The sequence below is a fragment of the Rhodnius prolixus genome, unplaced genomic scaffold (assembly GCF_049639745.1).
Source record: "Rhodnius prolixus isolate KJV_2025 unplaced genomic scaffold, Rpr scaffold_6, whole genome shotgun sequence".
NCBI classification, from domain to species: domain Eukaryota; kingdom Metazoa; phylum Arthropoda; class Insecta; order Hemiptera; family Reduviidae; genus Rhodnius; species Rhodnius prolixus.
This window is the reverse complement of record NW_027411634.1, coordinates 35,412,174-35,435,796: the sequence shown is the minus strand read 5'-3', so window position 1 is coordinate 35,435,796 and position 23,623 is coordinate 35,412,174. Positions and strand designations below refer to the sequence as shown.

Below are 23,623 nucleotides of genomic sequence, written 5' to 3'. Positions count from 1 at the left end.
CACAAAAATAATTTCCTTCTGTGCTTTAAGAATATCATGGCTTTTGTTAGTAGACGCAATCAAAGAGAATTAGTGTTATAACATAAACCCAGATATGTAGGATTATGAAACCTTACTAATTTTTTGAAAAAACAATACAGGGAATAACATTAAAATTGAACTCATTTACACAATTAAGTAAAAATAACATTTAATTAATCAGTCTGTATCATTAACATAAATTAATTAGGAAAAGATTAATTTAATTGAAATAGTATATGATTTTTAGAAATTGGAATAGAGAACATTTGTTTATATATATAAAAGAAATAGATTTTAAAATAATCTTAATCAAGCAGTTATAATGTTCTGCGTAAACCTATAATCTAATTTTTAATATGCGTATCTGCTTTCGAAAAGAAATTATAGTTATTAGCCAAGGTCTAAAATTAAAAAATCCAATTTCTACCATTTAACGTCAGATTTATTTAGATTGAATTTTTGTAGTGGAGGCTTATGGTGTGTAGCTTTTAAGTTCTCGAAAGAGAAACTTCATTTATTCACGTATTCCATGGTGTTCCTACCATTCTTTGCTTACTCCTTTGGTCTCCGAACACTAAGGGTGTAATGAGCAAACTAGCGATTTATTTCTGAGCCTAGATTAAGACGAAATGTGGTTAAAACCCAAGGCATTACATCTTGACACCACGAGCCCAAAAACTCCAAGGGCCTTAAGTGAAGGAGATTCCCTCGTAATTGAATCCAGGTCTTAGCCACTAAGTCCAAAAGCGTAGAAACGTCTAGTGCTGGACTTCCCTAGAGAAAGAACCTACATCGCCTAATTAAGACAGCAGACACCTTTATCTGGGAACCAATCTAGTCCTTACAACTTATCTCTTCATGAGACCACTACACAAAATACGAAAAATTTGGTATGGTTAGTATAGTTATTTCCGGCCATTGATATTTATGTAGTGCTAAATTATACTTTTTATTTATGCATATTCTCTTTCGAATTATGTACGAAAATTGAAGAAATTAAAGTAGAAAACCAGATTGAAAATAAGTAACTTTTGCTTAGAATTTATTTTTAAGTCGACCAGGAAAAAACAAATATTGGCTATACAACACATATTTGTAAATATCTTTCTATTATTATTATTATTATTATAATTATTATTATTATTATTTGCGTTGGTTTTATTTTGCGCCGTACATTTGGTACAGCGAAATGTGATTTTTTTTTTTTTTTACTTGCAGGTTCTTTAAAGCAACATCCTTTCATAGAAATCTTAATGCCTTGGATAGCTTATTCCATAAACCATTGGGAAGAAATAAAAGATGATGTAAAAGGGTTTGTGTTGAGAATCTTAAGTAAAATTGTAAATGAACCAGAAGGATTTTCTCTGTTAAACGGAAGTGATTTTCTGTTGAAAATTCATTCTATTATGAAGGACTTGGAAAATCAAAAGAATTGTATAATACTTGGTTATATAGATGTGATAAATAATTTACTCCTACATGAACAAGGAGTGAATTGGATAATTGACAATGGTATTTTATTAAGAACATTTTTATTTATTTTTGAAAAAAAAAATAAGCATTTAATTTTGATGTAACTGATTGTTTCAGAAATCTGGAAGGATGTGATACAGTTTTCTTTGATTAATCTAAGTATCTTTGTGAGGCGTAGATCACAAATTCTACTTTCCAACTTAGTAATTACTTTGAGAAACAATACTTTTCTAACCCATTTAGTTTTCAAAGAGATACTGGATATGAATGTGCAACACCACCAACTTATAAATGCATTCGATATTCAAAATCCCTGTGTGTTGAAAAACGAAAATAAATGCACTCTTATACAACCTGGAGAGATAAAGTTAAATTTATATAAAGTGATGTCTGAAATACTGCTAATGGCGTTAAATAATGGTGTAAATATAGATATAAACGAATTATATGGAAAATATCGAATTCAAGATTTAGCTTGGACAGAAATGCATCAAGATGGGGATTTAAATGTTAGTGCCATTGAGGAGATATTCTTTTTATTATTTAGTAACTTTCGGAAAACGTTGCTAGTAGCACCCTGTTTTGTAGTATTGCTTTGATAATTTCAGTATTCAGAAAGTACTAAATATCTTTCATCTTAGACGATGAACTTAGTATGGTTCAGACTAGATGACGTGACATGGTGATCTTTTTGGGTAAAATTAACACCAGATCACACCTCTGTTGGCATTGAAGGTCTTACGGGTATTGGAAGCATTAGTAAAGTTTTGATTGATGTTTGGTAAACGATACAGAAACCACCAGAATTCTTGGCTGCCTAATTTATAGATCATGTTATTTGGTGAACATGACACAGAAACCACATGTATTCTAGAGTGGTTAGACTGCAATATTCTTAGACAACATTATTGATCATATTATTTGTTGTGTACTTGATGTAGAAATCAGTATGATTCTCGTTTGCCTAGAATATAATTTCTTAACCGAATAGCTAAAATATTTAAAAATTGAAAAATTATTTAACTAATGTCTAATCCATTTAATGAATTTTTAATTTCTTTATTTCAGATAATTTTAGCTGCATCAAAATTTTTTTGCGTATGGAATATATCGGCTATTATATTGACCCAAAATGATTTATGCAAAGAAAGTGATTTTTCATTTCTGATTTTGAAACATTTAAATTTATTAATAATTAGACATCTTTTCCCAAAAGTAATATTGGAAACATGTGTTGATTATTCATATTTGTGGCATAAATTTGACATGAAATTTGACAGAACAGATAATAAAGGAGAGTTTACAAAAGTGGAAAATTTGATTTTTGTAGTTCAGGTAACGGAACTAGTTATGATTTTATTTTTCATTCTAATCTATATAAATTGTTAGAAAGATACCATTTAGAGATATATTGAAAAACTACACCCTTCTCTGGATCAGCCACATGATAACAATCAGCCCAATATTCTCCTACCACCTCTGATATTCTGAAATCGTCACTACACCTGTAGCTGTTTGGTAAATCAGTTAGAATCAAGTAATCTGCCGTCGTAGGTCATCAGTGTTTGCATGAGCCTCACTGGAGCCATTCTCAAGTTGAAGTAATCCTCTAGAAGAGTTGATTCGGCTTCTTATTTTTCTGCGAAGCGGGGTAAACGATAAAGTTATCTAGTAAGAATTTTAATCTTAAAGGATACATTTCTTGGCTGTGGTAATTATTTCTGCTTAGAGAATTCTATATATATATATTTTTTTCAAAGTTCAACAGACAAACGACAATTTATTCGCGCCGTTTTCCCATTTTTCTTCTCTTCAATGTGTATGTTCGTTATTCGTTAGTAAAGAGTTAAAGATTATCGACAAAAACTAAATTTTTTATTTAGCAATTTTAGAAAAGCACTGGTTCAATTATAACCCAGAAATTAGTAGTTAACTACTTCAGTATGTAAGGAGTGACACAAAATATCACCCACTCCCTCATATCGACTAGAACGATGTACTAAGAGGGTAAGTGAGGATAACTGTCAACGCGCGCGGAAAAAAAAACTTCAAAACTTCTTCTAAATTTGTATCTATTTTGTTGTATTCTGAATTTAGTACTTTTCGATACTGAACTTCCTGTTTGCATTAATGAATAACAAAATGTTTCTTCGAATATGCATTTTTTTTCTTATCCCTCAGGATTTGGCTTTTCTACTACAATGTGTTCTTCTAACTTATGTGGCGTACAAGATGCCATCTTTAATATAGTCATAACTTTCACTTCCTTTCAAAAAACATCTCTTTGGGGATCTCTTGCTTTTTATTTAGCCTAGCATAATTATTTCACTGTCAAAGAACACATTTCTTGTGCAAATAATGAACAAATGAAATTGCCTACAATATTGTACAAGAAATTTCTCTTTGAAAGTTTTTATGGTTTTTCTACATTTCTTATCTTTCTCATTTTTCAGGCAATGCCAATGTTTATTTACATAAGACTAACCTACATGGATAAAAATGAAGTAACCGAACTTTTTGTTGATAAGCTATTTAATGTGGCTTGTCCAGCATTGATTCGGTTGGGTTACTTTTATAGAGATCAATGTCTTGCCACAGATCTTTCTTTAGAAAAGATGACGTGCCAAGTTATAAATAGTTTCATTCGGATCTCTTCTTTTTGTGAAAAGGTCAGTTAAAGAATTTTCTTAAATGAATGAGCTCCATGATAACTACAGCAGTAGTTTTATTAAAGTTAGTTTTTTAATGACTGTAATCTTTATCTGAAATCCTTGCAAACCTTTCAAAAGACGAAATTTGATTGTTTAGTCTTAAACCGAAAAATAAAAGTTGTAAAGTCTTGTCTTTTAAAGTTTTAATGGACTCTGCATACACACCATTTTATATATATATATATATATATATATATAAAAGGGATTAGCTAGATGGTTAGCGTACTGGATTCTCATGCAGAGTTGCTGATTTTGAATCCAAGTCGGTCCTTATATTTTATCTTCCTGGGAGCTTCTTACAGCTCGCTTCCCTATGATTAGTTTTGAATGTAAAGAGAGAACTGCTAGTAGACAACAGTGCACTGAAAAAAGCTCCGGGCGTCGATGACTCAGAAGTTGACGTGCTTTAAAGTAAAATAAAACATTTATAAACTAGTAAGGACACTCCACCTCTTTTACTATAATTTTTAGTATCTAATGTGCATTTCCTTCAAAATCCAAATTAGAGAAACATTTTCCTTGCACTAACGTATAATTATGAAATCTGTAGATTATACCAAAATGATACTTTAGACACGAGCTGAGTCAGTCCTTTTCTACCAAGAACTGTTCATAAACAGACAGAAAAATGGTTCAGATAAAAGTTATAGATTTACTACATACTTTTAAAGAAATCTTGATGTCTTTTTTAGAAAACATAAATCTGACAAAATGTATTCAGTTAATTAGCATTTCCGAATAACTAATATCCTCTAAAAGCTTATTATCGGATGGTAACTTTTAGAACAAATATCAAACTTGTAGTTGATGCGATTTTTCTTTTTGAGTCGTGTTGTCCATACACGACGAAATTGACGAGCGCAGACCCTATTTCACACTAAAACGTTAGTAAAAGTCGCCTAGTTGAGTCAAGGATCTGGAAACTGATATTTTCAGGAGAAATTAGATTTTGAAATAATAACGATCGTAAAACATCCTCTTTTTTTAGTGTTTTAAGAGGAAGTAAAACTAGTTCTTTGTTTATTTATTTTTTGTGCTTTAATGTTGATTTTTCCTTGTTAATATGTATTTTCCAGGAGCAAGCTGTTATGATTTTCCAAGGGTTTATGCATTTATTAAAAGAGTTTGTCCAAAGAGATACAAAGATAGAAATACAAAAATGTCAAAGTTGTCCTGAAAACTTGATTAGAACACATCCAGACTTGTTGTCAGCCATACTTAATGGTCTATCTTGTTATCTTACTAAATTCAAATTTTCTTGGAGAGACAGCCTTGAAACAGTTTGCATGATGTCTTTTATACAGAGTTTAATTACAAATCCGGATGTACCCCACTTGGTAAGCAAATTAACAAAAAAAAATTAATGTATCATTTTTGGATCAATAAGGCTAAACATTGTCGCTAGCATACTTTTTTATATAAATTCTGATCAGTTTTTGATTTTCATCTATCTTTAGAAATAAGATTCATCAAGTTTGGGCCAACAGAAGCTTTTTTTAAGCCATATTCTCTGTATCCCAAAAAATCCAAACTAATCAAAGTTCCTAAAGTCGCTAAATTCATTGAAAAGTCTAATTTATATAACGATGGCAAACTCCTTCATAACTCTGTCTTTGCAGATATACATTAATTCCTGTTCTAGCATCCACTTAGCTAAAATCTCAATTCATTACAAGACTCCATCACAGAAGAGTGTAACTTCTACATAGGTCTTTGTCCTCTAACAAAGCATGGAACTTTTATTATATCAGCCATGATATAAGAGAGTAAAATGAATGATGAGTGTACATGTTCGTGCCAAAGTGTTTGGCGCCTAGAAAAAGACAAGTTTTCAAGACCTTATACAAAAAATATAACATCTCTAAACTTTAAATAAAATTCACCTGTATAGTTTTATTGAAAACTACAACTTCAAACAACATCAAATAGTGTCCAACAAGTGTATTAGGAAAATTATGTGTCTCAAATTTCTTTTCTTTTAAATTCATTTTCAACATCTTTTTTGCGATTTATAGTAATGGTACTAAATTGATGAATATACTTATTTATTAGATTAATACAAATACTATAAGTTTAATAAAATTGTAATTGGAATGGTTATTGTTATTTTTATTCTTATATCAGAGCTGATTCAAGTCAATATTTTTTTATTTTTTACGGTTGAAAACCTAGTTCGTTGTCATTATCTTTATGTTAATTAGTAATGTATGTTTTGCATTGAAACTTTTGTAGAATTTGCGACCGATTCCTACATTGTTTTATTAATTGTTATTCTTATTCTTATATCAGAGCTGATTCAAGTCAATATTTTTTTATTTTTTACGGTTGAAAACCTAGTTCGTTGTCATTATCTTTATGTTAATTAGTAATGTATGTTTTGCATTGAAACTTTTGTAGAATTTGCGACCGATTCCTACATTGTTTTATTAATTGTTATTTTTATTCTTATATCAGAGCTGATTCAAGTCAATATTTTTTTATTTTTTACGGTTGAAAACCTAGTTCGTTGTCATTATCTTTATGTTAATTAGTAATGTATGTTTTGCATTGAAACTTTTGTAGAATTTGCGACCGATTCCTACATTGTTTTATTAATTGTTATTTTTATTCTTATATCAGAGCTGATTCAAGTCAATATTTTTTTATTTTTTACGGTTGAAAACCTAGTTCGTTGTCATTATCTTTATGTTAATTAGTAATGTATGTTTTGCATTGAAACTTTTGTAGAATTTGCGACCGATTCCTACATTGTTTTATTAATTATTATTTTTTAATTATAACAAAAAAAAACCTTTGTCTGTGAAGTTTGGCTCAGAGTTAATCTTCTGATTCTCTTTTCACTAATTAGTATTAATACTTGTAATTTTGTTGTTTAATTTATTTGATTGCCTTTATTTGAGTAATCCGAGAGGCATTTAAGAAATAACGTAGAGATCATTTCAGGCAAGGACTACAGGGTTGTGATCTTTTCATAATTTACAATGAACTAAATATACAGAGTCTAGAAAAAAGAACACTTATTTAGAATGAATTGCAACTGGTGTTTAGATAGATAACATTCGTGTTCTCTGTAGAGCCTAAGTTTTCTCAAGCTTTTTGTTCCCATATATATTTTTAACTTAAAAAATATTTTTGAGATTTAAAAGTTGCTCTCCTTAGAAAAAATTGAATCTATTCGTATTACTCCGAGCCTTATTATGTTCTTCGTATCGCCGTGAAGTTGATCAGAGAAGTGATTACTAATTTACTCTAATACAGGCTTATCTCTTGAAATTAGGCAAAATTTCAAAAAAAGAAAATGCCACTCATCTAGTTAGGTTCACTCATTCTGTGAGAAGCACAGAAGTAAGGAGATTTTGAATGATTTTAGATCCAAAATTTGCTGAATAATCACAAATCATAGGAAAATATTTACATCTGCTTAATTTAAATCAGCAGTTGAGAATTTTTCAAATTAATAAACAGGAGAGTTTTTCTAAATGGATGCAATGTTTTTCAGTAAATAATATTTTGATGAATAATCGACCTTCAGTTAGTTATTATTATAAGGGGGATTGTGGCAGTTTTTAGATAAGAATTATGTTTCACCAAACTTATTTTCATAAAATTGTTTAATCTTTTGTCATTTCCAGATTTGTGCTGAAGCTTTAAAATTAGTAAAATTGGTTCTACTAAATTTTATGCCTCCCAATCTCGCTCTGCTAGTTGATACATTACAAGGTTCAAGTATGAGAGATCTTGGAGATCAATTATTTAAAACATTAGGAAGTGTTCATTGGGAAGTCAGAGATTCTTCATTAGAAGTTTTACAAATTATTGGTTCCTTAGCGGTAGACAGTAAGTGTCCAACTTAATAATATATATAAAATTAACTTAAATTTGAGGTTCAGTTATTTTTATCTATTATATCTCCTAATATTTTTATCAATTACAAATTTGTCTTAGAATTCCTTAGTAGCCTTACTGGTGTATCCCTGTCTATTAGTATGTACAATGTTTACCTTGATTACCCAACTCTCACACTATTGTTGGGCCTAGATCATTTTTTAATTCTGCAGGTTGTAGATTGTATTAAAAGGGCGGTTCCATCAAAAAAGAGGAAAGAACGCAGCCAATACAAAATACCCATATTCTACAGATAGTAGAGATTAGTGTACTCTACTCTCATTGTATAGCTCTATAAGACCTCTACATATTGTTCAGCTTTGTCTCAAATCTGCTGGCTTGAGACCCTGGCCTCCGATATCAAGCCATCATTTTCATAACTCCTATTTACTTTTATGACGCTTCATATAGTTAATTGAAAGCACATTATAAAAAAAAAAGGATATTCCGTTAAAGAAGTATATGTTGTACTAAATAAGTAAAGTAAAAGGTAAAGGGTTCAGTGAAGTTGGTGTTATCAAATCCAAATCCTAATGATCTTCACCATCAGTGGAGAGGTATTGAAATTTGATGTCGAAATGTAAACAATCTAAAAAACTAGAACTGACACTAGTTTAAAGCATAAAATGAGAAAATTTTCAAGACAGCGCCAGCATTAAGGTTACAGATGGAATTATCAAGGTTTAGTAACCTAATAAGTAAAAATTTTTTATTTAGAATAGTTTTTGATTTAGGGAATAAAGGTTATCATACTGCTTTGACTTACACTGATTGGAAATTAATAAATCATTTCATCTTTTGAAAGTGTCAACGTTGCTGATATAATGAGTAGCACATGAGCATTTGTATCTGAGTGACGAAACAAAAAATCATAGTTTGTGAATAGAGACTTCTCTATTATTTTGTTTTTCACTTGTATTTTAGCATTTTTACTATAGGTTGAAATAAAAGAATTTTCTATTTTAGATATTCTTAGAAACAAATTTTCCAAATTAAATCGTTAAAGGTTTTTTTTTTAAATTTAAAATTGTACCCATTTTTATGTACGTTGCCATAAAACCAAATTTTAAGTAGCTTCTAAGCGTCATACTTAAGATTCTGATTAAAAAATTTGCATTTACTTGTATTTTTTCCAGAATTTCCAGCATTTCAATCGCTGCTATTGGAACATAATTTGCCAGCTATTATTTTATCAATAGTTGAAAGTGATTGTGAATCTTATGTAAGAGCGACTGCGTTGAGTTGCTTGAGTGAATTAATAAAAATCCAGGTCATTTGGGACACTTATCTACAAAAGGAACAAGTGCTGGTAATATTTACATTTGTGAAATTAAAATATTAAGGTCGGGTTTGTTTGTTAAACATTTAATAGCGATTTTCTTGAAAACCCATCATTTCCTTGAAAATTAGAGTACACTAACTATTAGAAAAAGTCTTATCACTTTTATTTCTAACATTTTTCAAAGATTTTGGCACCACGAGGAAATATTGCATTAAATTTCCTCTAAGTACTTTTTTTACATCATTGTCAGTTCTTCTACCTCAATAATGATTATTGGTTGGAAATAATTTTTAAAATATCTGAGAAATCTCAAATATAGTTTCATACAATATATCTTGGAGGACATCGCCCTTGTTAACTTCTAGGCATCTGAATCTTCTTTGAGTGATGTTATCGCAGTCGGCTAGAAGGAGTTCAGCAGTTTCTATCTTTCCACAACATCTGCTGGTGCCATCATCTCCTACTGGTGCTCACTTAGTCGGCAATGTCTTGTCAGGAAATTCTACAGCAACACCAAGGCTATTTTTGCTCAGACCCACGCACATCTTAGAATTTTTCGGTTATAGATACGTAGACATATCTTCCCTTGTCTCAGTCTTGGAGCTTAGCTCTGCCAATCTCCTTTTCCTTCTTAAGCTGCTCATGAAGTTATCAGTCTCTTATCCCTTTGAAAGGATTCGCGCTGTATAAGAAGGGGGGGGGGGTTGACACCTTTGCGAGAACGATAACCGTTTAATTTTCTTTTACACTATCTTGCCACGGCATCCAAAATAAGATGCCTTTATTTTGTTTGTCCTGCTCATTAATTTAGTCAAGGAATTATTTACTATTTTCAAAGTGAAAATGAGAGCTCAGCTCTTTGATGGCGATCCGGCTTTGGAAAAGAAAGTGCTCATTTTCTGATTTCAACATTTCCTAATATTAAACTGAATGCATTTCTCTTTTTTTTGTGGGGGGAGGGCAATGAACCAATGGGTTATCTCTCTTATGTGAATCCACCTAGGAAGATATTAGAAAATTTACCTATGGGTTCCTAGTGTCTTTTCCATTAACCGACCCTCCAGCCACAATCCTCGTATGGCCCATTCCTCCTTGACCCATTCTCATATGTTACACGGTCGTATGTTCTTTGGTACCAATAAGTGCGGATTAATAACTCCTCACCCATCTCGTTTCTAAACAAAGTTTTTGACGGGTAGATAATATAAGGAGAGCAAATGCTCATAACATTCCTCGCAAAAAGCTCGTCATTAATATTCTTGGGGTAACCTTAAATTTACTTTTCAATTTTTAGATTATGTTTTACCATTATTGTAAATTTAGCGAAACGAATAAATTTCTGTCAGAGTTAGATGACCATAAAAGAAAGTACTATAATGTTTCACTAGAGAGTTTCTATTTTATGTTATTAATGTATTTGTTTCAGACTACTTTTGTTTCTCTGCTTTATTTTGAAACGGAAGGGATTGTTAGAAATAAAGCCGCTTTACTAATAAAGGATATCTGTAAGCACCGAAATTTATCGTAAGAATATTTTAAGTACTTTTTTGCACATTCTGTTCTCCATTATTTGATATTATCACCTGACAAACGTCATTTATTTAACTGCTTTCTGGCCCAAAAACACATGTGTATATTATAAAACTAATTACTCCCACAGTACTGTACGAATTAATATAACGTACATTAAATTGAATGAAATATACAGGGTGTTCATTTTAAGACGGCTCAAATGCATTTCATGCTTAAACGGTTAATCTGAGCAAAAAATGGTAGAGGAAAAATTTGTTGCCCGTCGCCTCTAGTTTCAGAATATGAGACTTGATTTTAGTTTCCTGCCCGTATACGCGGCTGACGCGCGACCAGAAGTTAGGTTTTGCAGTTGACCCCCATTTTCATATACACAGTTTTAAAGAGTATAAAAAGTTATGAAAGAAACCGGAAACCGCAATTCGATATCTTCAAAATTAAAGGTGCTAGGCTTTTTCAAAATCTGGTATTTAATAATCATATTTCAATTTTTTAACTTGTTATCAAAGAGAAAGAAGAGCACGCGATAGGTCATTTTTATGTATTTTTTCATCCCCTTTCAACTAAAAATATTGCCAAGGCAGTAAAGCTAGTATTTTTCTTAATATTGGAAAATAAGTTTTCCGAGTGATGTTAACCAAATGTTAAGAGCTTTAGATGTCCTCAAGCATACACAAAATGGCTAAAAATTAATTTTACTTCTGTTACAAACAAGAAGGTTTAATAATTATTTGGTAATTTTGGGAGAGTTGCGTTTAATTATCCAAAAAATTGGAAATCTCCTGCCACATATTTAAGTGATCAATATCATTCATGTAAAGGATCAAACTTATTCCTTAATTTATCAAATAATGCACTTTACTCAACTTTTGAAGAATGTACTGTGCCTTCAAAGGTGCCTCCTCAGTTACAGAGAGCAGTTGATAACCTTCAGGCTAACCTGACTTGTGAGCCAGAGGAGGCACCTTTGAAGGCACTAGAAACTAGAGGTGACGGGCAACCAATTTTTCCTTTACCATTTTTTGCTCAGATTAACCGTTTAAGCATGAAATGCATTTGAGCCGCCTTAAAATGAACATCCTGTATATTGCAGTATAGATGAATTCATCGTACGATTAATATATTATATATATATTACGCAAAAAATGCTGATAATTATTTCATAAAATAGCTGAAAAGATTAATAAAAATGTGATACAAACATCCACCATTTTAAGTAACTTTGTCGTAGGGTATAATAACTCATGTTCTGTTATAACTGCTAATATTAGAGTTTAGAAGGTACACAGTTAAACTATACATTTAGGTCTATATCCAAACGATGATGAATAATTTTGAAAAGTAAAAGTAATTAATCATTGCATTATTCATGCCATGTAGTACGTACATCTACGTGTTTTATTTTATATATTTAAAGCATAATATACGAAATGTTGATATATAAAATTTGATACATAAATATAAAATATTTTATATTACAAAAAAGATACATAAGGGAACATACATAAATTTTATTTATAAGATAGTATTGCAGGCATTACAAAAGTCGATTGCAGTTATATATGTATATATATATTTAAATATATAGTGCGGAAGGCTTAATTAGGGTACCCATAACCTCTTAGTGAATTTTCACGCTTATAAAAAGGGATTTTACAAAAAAAAAAAGAAGCTTGTTTAGTTATTAACAACCCCAAAAATAGTTAATAAAAGTAATTTTTAGCTAATTTTTTGCGTGTAGTACTGTGCTTCTAAACTTCTTGTCAATCCGCTATATAATTTTTATTTATTTTATGTATGTGTAATAAATTGTACGGTTGTATTGAGTTCCAATTATTTACTTGTGTCGTTAATAGTTCCGTAAAAACCATCCAGCATCCCAAGGAAATTAAAGTACACCGTGTTTTTCTTGAAAAAATTTTGAGGTAATGAATTTCCGTGTTTTATCAGGTTTTCCTTAGGTAGATACCTAAGAATAGTTTTGTACATGTCTAGGAAAACCTGTTAAAAAAAAAATACTTTTTGTAGATAATTAGCTGAAATGTTTGCGGCCCTGCATTTTTTTGTTAGTTCCTTTTTTAAGTGAATGTACCACCTTACTTTCGAGCTATGTAAATCTTAGATAATGTATAACTTAGCATTCGACTCAGCTTACATCTGTAGCGTTTCAATTGGTAGACAAAACATTAACTAGCTTAAAAGGTATGTTTTCGTTTGTGTTACCTGAGAAGGCTTGGTGTAAGAGAAGTATAATATTTGGGAGAGCAGGGGTCCTAAAGGAATGCTTTGCTGATTTGTTAAGTGTGGCTGTTTAATAAATGTAATTTTGGATGTTCACCTCACAATTGAATTTTGTACATTAAATTTATACGTAGTTATAAAATTAACTTTTCATAATTTTATCATTAAAAATTTGATAAATTTAATTGAATCATCGTAATGTTAATGCTATTATGTCATAGAGAAAGCAGTCTGGAATGGGTGTACGATGCAATGTATCATATAGCTCAAAATGATCTACATTGGGAAGTTAAAATTAGTGCATTAGATTTTTGGGATGCAATACAAGAGAAAACTTTTATATCAGTTGGCATGGTGGATGGAAAGTTTCCTGAGGTAATATTTTCTAAAGAGAAGAAAAAAATTGTACAAATAACACCAACTGAAGTGAGTTTACGTGTAAATAGTGCTATGAGACATTTGAGCTCAAATGGTTGCCTCTATGTGAGTATATTCTAATTAAAATTTGATTGCAGTTTATTGGGATATCTTTAATTACTAAATTTGTATTGCATTATCTCATGTAATTTACAATTATATCAAGAACGTGTGGCTAAAATTCCATGTTTAAAGATGATTCCTCAATCGGATTTTTTAAAAGTGGCACCTCAGATTTTCTTAAAACTTCTTGTATACATTACATGTCATTTAAATTCATTCCATACATTACATGTCATTTAAATTCATTCCATACATTACATGTCATTTAAATTCATTCCATACATTACATGTCATTTAAATTCATTCCATACATTACATGTCATTTAAATTCATTCCATACATTACATGTCATTTAAATTCATTCCATACATTACATGTCATTTAAATTCATTCCATACCAAACACGAAGACATGGTGAGACAAAAAAGGCATAAATATATTAAGTTCATTTTCTTTACTGTTTATTATTTATAATCAATGTTCATGATCATTAATGCTCAATTAACAATAATTATTTTGAAGTACAAATGAACTGTTTAGATATAATTCAGTTTTTATGCTTCAATTCTTGTTCCTCCTTATAAAATACAATTACCTGTATCTAACTGAACAATTCTAAAACATTACCGGTCTATAAAACATACAGAATCCTTAAACACCTACTAGATTTTATTAATTTTGTTTCACTAATTCTAGAAAAATGTACTATTCATTAACAAATAATTTAAAATAACACACATACGCGCTCAGTAAGTGAAGTGTGGGACGGAAACAAAAGTATTTCTATTAAAAACATTTTTACACTAAATTGAAAAACCTACCTCTTGTGATTGTTCAAAGTCTGAAAACGGTCAGAGATACAATAAAAATACTTGCTATGACGGAGAAAATCAGTAAAATAAATGTTATACCCCTTGTTTTTTCCTTGGTATACCTAACTCATTTATTTTGTAGACTTTATGGGAAACCTTACATGACGATTGTGATATTCAAGTGCAAAGAAAATCTGCGTCGATCATAAAAAAATTAATGGATGTCATTACTACTTTTAAGATTATGAATGATTTAGAAGACTCCATTGGTCATGTTAATGAAGATACCATAAATGGAAATAGACTAGACCACTTCGAAAAGACAGATGAAATTGAAAATAAGGTAAGTTGTTTTTAAATGTAAAAATAAGAATAATTCCCTTAAAAAATATATAATGGGGAAAAAAAATGAGCACAGTTCGTCTCAATAGGTTCGTTATTTTATAATGAAGTGAATAAGTGGTTTAGTGCTAAAAGGAACGAAATGTAGGATGTGGAAAAGAACCTAATCTTGCTTTGAAAAAGTAGGATCAACTTTAAGAATGGATTTTAGTAGAAATGAAAAAAACTATATATTTGTAGAAAATAGTTATCTAATTACTTAATAGATACTAGAAAAATATTAAGTTTATTATCCCGTTGGAAGCCCGTAGGGGGAAGTAGATTAACCACTTCTTCAGGGTTCTTGGCGTCCCTGCGGGTATCCCAGCCTAAGAACATGAACATGAGCAATATATACTTTTACACCCCAATACATTTACACATTACACATAGAGCATACACAACATATCCATGTGAAATAGTTACATCCATGAATTTCACCTTGTCAGGTCAAATATCTTTTATTAAGAGTTTAAGCAGTGTTTTGTTTTTTAATCTCTTAATTCTTATGTAAAATTTGTACTGTTTTTCAAAGTGTGTATCTCAGTTGTAATTATACGCTTTATAAAAACTAAAAAACTTTTCCTCTTCATTATAGCCTTAATTTATTGGGGTTGACAGTTGTTTCAAAAGAAATGTAGTGAACAGTTCTTAGTGTACTTAGTACTAATGGCAGTAATTTCATTATTTGGAGATCATTACTGCAGAAGACAAACAAAAGAAACGAACTAATTTTTTGATGAAGTATCCTGAAGACGATAAAATAGCAACCCTTTAATTGGTAACAATAGTGACGATAACAGATATCGTATTGGGGACATTGAGGTCGCCCCAACTAGGTAAAAATGAACTAATGGGAATAATATTCTAGATACAGACAGAGGGTCTTGGTCTGGAAATTATAAATTATCAAACAGGGCCCTTTTTAGCCTATAGACACTCTTGATTACCGCAACATAGCCAATTTTGGAAAGGTTACTGGAAGAGAAACGAATTTTAGATATATAGACAGCGAACTGTAGGTGTTGTATTTCTATATTTCGAGGGTGATGCTTATTATTTAGTAAACTTATTAGTTTTTATTGGCTTATTAATAAAAAATAATTTCTCACTTGTGAGGTGAAATTTAAAACTTTTCTTACTCCACACTATTGATTTTAAAGCTTATAATCAACATTTAAAATTACTTTAATTTTCCATTATAATCTCTTTTTTTACTTTCATTACTTTTGCAGGTTAAAGCTGATCAAAATAATAAAAGTCAATCACACGATGATGTCATTGATGGAATTGTGGCTGAAAGTGATGTTAAGTTGTTGTCTGGCCTTGTAAAATTGACTGAACCAGTAAAAAGCTGGCCTAACATAAAAAAAATAATGATTCCACCTAGAGAATTTTTATATAAAATTACAGCAGTAGATTACACTACTTATATGAAAGAACCGAAAGAAAATTATAAAAATACGTGGGATATGGAATCACTTTTAGATGATATCCTTTTATATTCCAAATGGAATGTTGGTGAAGATAGGGACAAGAATTGTATCGATTGTTACTAAAAATATGCATATATTTTTTAATAAATAATATTTTTATAATATAAAATTCAATTATAGTGCATTAATATTTTAAACATCTTAAACGAACTATGCATGATACATTGATTTTCTGTATTAGACGAAAGGTGAAGTTAGTTAACATATCAGAATCTTCATTAACCATTAAAACAAATTCTACAAAACTACAGAAAACATGAACTTTGCGAATATGTGTTAAACAGCATGAAACCAGTAAAGCGCCATCCATTAAATCAAATTTCAAATCTTTTTCTTCACTTACCTAGAAATTAGGAAACGTACAGATTAGGCGATTAGCTCGTAAAAATTGTATTACAAAATTATAAAAATATACATACAATCAACTTACGCACTCAGGTATATTTAAAAAAATAAATTTTGTAAATCAGCATAAATCTCGTTAGATTAATAACAATGAATTTTCATTTTTTCCAGATCACGGCGTCAAGCTGTTCCAATGCAAATTTTGCGGGAAGATATTGACAATTTTTCTTTTTAATTACATATTTTTGTGATTTAGGAACCATTTTTTCACTTTTTATAACTCTAGAAGAAAAGTATACTTAACTGTAAAAGCATAAACGTTTCTACGACTCTACTTTGCCAGTAAACTGCCAAATCCAGCTGGAAACCTATTCCTTTTTAGACCGCATAGTCCGCTGAAGATCTGAATGTAACCAACGTTAGGGCTGAATTGGCTTCATTTTGCAAAACCAACGGAGAAGTGTAATTTCGATTAAGCAGTGGATCTAAAGGTTGGAAAACCAACAAAACGTTACTGTTTTACAATTTAACAATACGAGCTAGATCTTAAACTTTTCTCTCTGTGAAGAGTGAAATGAACTCATTGACACCGAAAAGACGCCAAAATCAGTAAACAAAATAAAAAAAGGTAAAATAGATTCCTAGTTTCACTCATTTTTGTTCTGTCGAGCTTCCGACCTGGAGACTAGGTTATCTTCAAAGCTTCTAAACTTATCAGCAATTGTAACATGATTTGCATTGTGAGTTTCTATAATAAAAAAACGATATAAAACAAACTGACAATAATCTACTTTTCTTAGGATGAATGAGAGCGTCACACAAAAGGAGAACAGTACTCTAATTATTAATATAAATTTAACTTTGGACTAATTATTGTAGTTGTCACCAGCAGGTGTTTTTTTTTTTTTTTAAATCGCCAAAAGAGGTTGGATGTCATACAAAAAATTCAATTAAATGTTAGCTTACATTTTGGTGAGATACCAATTTAGTGCTACACTTGACTCCTTCTTTTTTGGATAGCACTAAATTTGCATTAAAATCATCTACGGTTTATTTGTTAAAGATTAATGTGTGGCTGGTACCCTTAAAATAATGAAGCACTTGTAATTATCAATGAATTTTGTGATGAAGACTTATTAGTTAAACTTCAAGAATATTAATGGAACTTTAATGATTTAAACACTTTTTGCTATAGACCATCATTGAATATACGGGTGGGGTATTATGCTATAAATTCCTTTTATCAAAACAAATACCAAAAAAAGAACCTAAAATAATAAAGTCACAGCCCGAAATAATTGCTTCTGCAAAAAATACTAACCTAATATAAACAGTATAAAAATATTGTTTTCAATTATGATTCCTAAAGTCGCCACTTGAGTGCTCTGCAAACTAGAAAAGCTTTAAAATCGTCAAAACATATCCAAAATTTCAAGTTTTGTATCAGGATATAGAAGTGAGTAGAAGCTCTTTTCTGTTTACATTTGTTTTATTCATTTTTGTCAATTTTATTTAAATATTTATATTGTATATAAATAAAACTATTTGTATATAAACAGGTACTTGAAATGCTATTTAGTAACAGTATTGTGAATTTAAAACAATAAATAGGTTTAAAGTCCGAAACAGAACTGCCCATTTTTTTGTATAATAAGAATAAAATGTATCTATTTCAGGCCATAGTTTCCTTAAAAACTATTTGAAATTATTAATTTTAGGAATAATTTAAAAGAGTATGGGAGTGCACAAAGTTTTGCTTCAACTATAATTTACAAGCTCGCTGACATTAGGTAATTCTTTCAATATCGTTTGTTTTTCTTATATCTTGGAAAATATAAAAAGTGCACAGTACAAAAGGTTAATTGCGTTAAATTGATAATTAGTGATTCCATCTTTAACATCTAAAAAAATGTAGATTTTGGTTCAATTTTTCGAAGAAACGAGATCAGAAAAAGGAAAAAATGAAAAACTTCATTTGTTTTACTGAAAATTCCTTTTTTTTTTTCTGTTTCTAACGTTTTATTTATAAGACAAGCGTACATAACACACATTAGGTCGGCTAGTTTTGGAGGCAGACGTTCAATAAAAAGGGAAGAAATGGAAAAGTTTTAATAATTTAACAGGAAATTCTTTATTACCTGTTTTTAAAATCATATTTCTATGTACATTATTCACATAAGTCTTAAAGTTTCAGACAGAGCTGCCCATTTTTTTTTATTTAATAAGAATAAAATGTATCTATTTCAGGTCATAGTTTCCTTAAAAACTATTTGAAATTATCAATTTTAGAAATAATTTAAAAGAGTAAGGAAGTGCACATAGTTTTACTACAACTATAATTTACAAGCTCGCTGATATAAGGTAATTCTTTCAATATCGTTTGCTCTTCTTATAATTTGGTAAATAAAAAAGTGCACACTAAAAAACTCAAATTGATAATGGAGGGAAGTCCGAAACCGGTCAACATTCAATAAAAATGTGTGCTGCAGAATATAAAATCAAAGATTACCCAGAACTGCAAGCACTTTACAATTGTTAGTAGGTATAAGCCCAGAAGATGACAGTCTCGTGGTCGAAAATATGACAGAAATTGGCAAAAATCTATCTTCCCATTTTATAATCAAGTGTTTTTGCATAAAATGTAATATCATCAGCATCTTTTTGAAATAGAAGAGACGGTGAGTAAGAAAGACGCCATCTATTTAATCAGATTGTGGATCTAATATTAAGTTAATTAAGTGGATTGTAATGTTAGTCGTTGACTCTCGTAATTGAATGTTCCAGATGTACCGATACATTGGAAATAAATGATGCTGCACATTCACAGAAATTGGTGACTGCGATGAAGCGCGATTTAGTGTAATAGATGTTATGACGAAGAAACTACCCAGCTAATATTCCTTAAGGAATTGTGATTCTGCCAGGAAAACATTTCATCACTTAAAGTTTGTTGTTCAAAGGAGTTTCCTTTTGTATTATTGTAATATTCATTTCTTATTTTAAATGTATGAATAGAAATAGGGTGTTACTTTCTTTAAAATTAAATCTCATGTAAACATAACAAATTGAAAGCTTAGAAGAAGTAAATTGTTCAGTGTGTGCCAGAAGTCGATTTTTTCAGCTATAATTGATAAAACAAATCTTGCTTCAAATCTAAGAGAAAAGATAATCTGAACTAATTTTTAAAACAAACGTAAAAAACTACTTATCTATTTGAAAAAGAAACCCTCACGCCGACATCAATGATTATCTGAGGATGCATATATTCTTGCAGATTAAAATGAGTTAAAATTATGGTTGAAACAAAACTCTATAACTAAGGTAATGTGCATTTTATTTGTTTTTATGTTTAACAATAGTTTATTTGTTCTCTTACTTATAAAGTTAGCTACTTATAATTTACTTTTAAAAAATTAATTTCATCTCGAGATAAAACATTATTAATTCATCGCATGTTATTTTTACAAAATCAGCATTGGCTGGTGTAATGCTAGTTTTTATATTCAGAACGAAATTGTCAGAGCAGGAACAAGAATAGTTTTTCTTTGTCAATACTATGCAATGTTACTAAGACCTACTATGACTAAATAAGTAAGGGAGTGCACAAAGTTTTACTACAACTATAATTTACAATAAGGTAATTCTTTCAATATCATTTGCTCTTCTTATAATTTGGTAAATAAAAAAGTGCACACTAAAACACTCAATTAAGAAAAAAATACGAATGACAATTATCTAATAAAAAAAAAAACGACCTTTCCGTCAATAAAGTGAACACAAATAGTTCTTTAGATAATCATGATGACAGGAGCACTACCCATTGTCTACTAAATTATTGCTTTCACACAGTTTTCCTTTCTACTATTTCATACATCAGACATTTTTTACATAAAATATCTCGTTCCAATCACACAACGCTGGACAAGCTTCAACAACACAACTTCCTTGAACTTTTTCCAATATTTCTCATTGTTTCTTTCAAATGTATTTAAAATAATTTCATTTCTGACCACTTTTTCTTTCATCGATACTTTTATTTTTCAGTTACAAAAGAGAATGCTCACCAGAGAATAATAAATTTTTTGAGTAGACTAACCAAAGAGACTTTCGCTGAAAGATATCCATTAATTTGGAGACTAGCTTTACAAAGTACCAGTACATTTTCAGTGGAAGAAATTAATTAAGAAATTTCTTAGCTGTGAAAAAATGCCCTTGGATAAAGGAAATTTGTAGACAAGAATATATGGTTTTAAACTTTGCATACTTTCTTTTCATTAATGAGTGCAGTTTAAGTAAATGAATTAGTTTTGGAAGTTAAATGAAAATACAATTTAGAAGCACTAAAAATAAGTAATTTGAAAGCTTCTTTTACATGATTGTGTTAAAAATGTTTTACTTCGCATTATTAATTAAAGCAGAGTTGTTTTTAACATTGAATTAAAATGATCTGCATATTTGCAATCGTCATCTGTTTGCAACTCTTATTCTCTGTACCATTTTTTGCGCCCAAAAATCCACTCACTTTGTTTTTCTACTGCTGTAAATGTGTTTTTCTGCGACAAGAAAAAAGGGCCAAGATATTACTTAGGTCGATGAAAAAGTAACCTCCTACCAATATAATTATACCGTTAAAAAAAAAAATTCTTTCTGATTTGTACTTTTTGTATTAAAATTTGAGATCTCCAAGAAAAAATAAGACGAATATTTACTCACATTTGCCTTTTTAAATTTGTCAATCTTACATCTTTTTATTTTTGCTATTTAAAGATATTATACTATGAAGCTGCTAAAATGCTGCCAGAAGATCTTTTACACAAATCCAAGATCTATTGAAAAAGAACATGGACTTTATATAACACCTGAAGAATTGAAAATTTTAAGGGAAGATTTTCCAGAAGAAAGTAAAGTCATTAGGAACCATACTGTTGAAGAAGTTAAAAGCCTTGGAGCAAACTTACTGAGGGTAGATAGCTAAATGTTTAGGCACTCTTACTAGACCTGCTGAAAAGGTATTACAATGTAAATATCTTATTACTTTCTATACTTTATACATTTTGTAAAGATAATTTGTATGTTTGTAATTGTAAAATAAATAAATAAATAAATTTAATTGAAGATATCCTCAGCTCTTGTACCTAAGACCAACGATTTAAACATTGAATTACTTATTGTTCAGATATCGTCAAAGGAAGACTTTTTCCTGTGCAACGTTTACATTCTTCCGGGCAGTAATTCATTGGTATATCTCCGTTTGCGTGAAATTTTAGAAGAACTAATGATTCAACATGCTGAGTCGTCTCTATCAATGGATTCATTAACAAATGTTTTAGGTTTAAAACAAGAGAATTCTGTAAATAATATGAACAGAAAATTAGATTTAATTTTTACTAATTGTCCTAGTAATATTACTGTAAATAGTTCTATCATCTAAATAGTCTAGTCAAAGAAGATAAGTTACATCCTTCGTTGATGTTAAATTTTAAACTAAATGTTCCTATAAATACATATTTAGTGTTAAGTGATTATAGTTATAACTTTAACTACTGTGATTGTGGAGGGCGGTACGAATATTTGAACAGTGTACCTTGGGATTTTCTATTCTGCTGTGAATGTGTTGACAATACTTTGAAAGTATTTCATAACTAGTTACGATATGGTATTGATACATTCAGTCCCAAAGTCCATTTATGTAGGTAATAATCTAAAATATCCCCTATGGTTTTCTTCTTACTTAAAAGCTCTCGTTGCCTATAAAAGAATGTATCATTGTGTTTATAAACAAACCCAAATACCTAGTTACTATGTAAAATTTTCTGTATTAAGATCTAAATGCAGAGCCTTGTCTAGGACTTGCTATCGAGCATACTTGTCCAATATTGCACAAAAGTTGAATCAAAACATCAAAGCTTTTTTGAATTATGTGAATACTATTAAAAACTCTCTTGGCTATCCTAATGTTATGCATCTAAATGAAAGTAACTCAGGGGATCCGGTGGAAATAGTAAATATGTTTGCTAACATTTTAGTAGTGTATATAACAATAGAACTAAAAGCAATTTTTCTTGTAACTTCCAAACTGCACTAAATGTACATTCGTACCAAATTCCTGAAAGTATTATTTTAGATAAAATGCTCTGTCTAAATATTTATAGGGCTCCAGGACCTGACGGCCTCCCTCCAATACTTATAAAAAATTGTGCCTATGCCCTTCTGAATTCTCTTCATATAATTTTTTACCAGTCTCTGAGAACCGATTGTTTTCCGGTAATGTGGAAACTATCCCACGTTACTCCAATCTTCAAATAGGGTGATAAATCTGATATAAAGAATTACCGATCTATTTCTATTCAATCTGTCTTTCCAAAAATCTTTGAGAGTATAATTAATATTTTTCTTTCATTTGATGTAAAATCTGTATTAATACCTGAACAATATGGCTTTCTGTCAGGTCGCTCTACTGTCACCAAAAATCGTATCAAAAATATATTCTTGACTCTTTTGTTAACAATGCCCAAGTTGATTCCGTTTACACTGACTTTGCCAAGACTTTCGATAGTGTTAATCATTGTATTTTGCTCGCGAAGTTAGAAGTTTGCATTCATGGCAAACTTCTTCTTTGGATTCTCAGCTATTTGATTGGAAGAACACAAATAGTAAACTAAGTGAACTGTAAGAAGCTCATAGGAAGAAGAGTTATTATTATTATGATTGTTTCTGTAAATTAGATTATTGATCCGTTTTTTATTTAAAATAAAATAAAAATTGTATATAAAATTTTTTTTCCATTACTTTGTGAACTTTTCTATGTGATTCATAGAATATTCTATTAATTTAAAAAAAAGTTTTCTTGTTTAGAGGCGTAAAAAGCATTGGTGTTACTACACTACTTAGATTAGGTGATATTAAAAGGACAGTTTACCATGAAAAAGTAATACTTTAATTATAAAATAAATATATTATTCAGTA

At 30.0% G+C, this 23,623-nt stretch overlaps 1 protein-coding gene across 16 annotated transcripts in view; it reads left to right on the top strand.

The window, feature by feature from the left end:
* Positions 1–23,623, top strand: part of LOC141461235 (uncharacterized) — a 25,318-nt gene extending 1,695 nt beyond the window's left edge. For 2 of the 16 annotated variants that reach the window (XM_074142067.1, XM_074142049.1), the window contains exons 2-15: positions 1,240–1,533; positions 1,612–2,003; positions 2,563–2,829; positions 3,948–4,163; positions 5,282–5,542; positions 7,838–8,042; positions 9,227–9,399; positions 10,799–10,896; positions 13,365–13,626; positions 14,578–14,778; positions 16,052–18,113; positions 18,905–19,335; positions 19,442–21,666; positions 21,834–23,623. In XM_074142067.1, coding sequence (XP_073998168.1) covers positions 1,275–1,533; positions 1,612–2,003; positions 2,563–2,829; positions 3,948–4,163; positions 5,282–5,542; positions 7,838–8,042; positions 9,227–9,399; positions 10,799–10,896; positions 13,365–13,626; positions 14,578–14,778; positions 16,052–16,375 — 2,658 coding nt within the window. In that variant the 5' untranslated portion in view covers positions 1,240–1,274 and the 3' untranslated portion in view covers positions 16,376–18,113; positions 18,905–19,335; positions 19,442–21,666; positions 21,834–23,623. Of the gene's footprint in view, positions 1–1,239; positions 1,534–1,611; positions 2,004–2,562; positions 2,830–3,947; positions 4,164–5,281; positions 5,543–7,837; positions 8,043–9,226; positions 9,400–10,798; positions 10,897–13,364; positions 13,627–14,577; positions 14,779–16,051; positions 18,114–18,904; positions 19,336–19,441; positions 21,677–21,833 lie in introns of all 16 variants that reach the window. The other 14 variants (XM_074142061.1, XM_074142057.1, XM_074142055.1 and 11 more) reach the window with 14 other exon arrangements.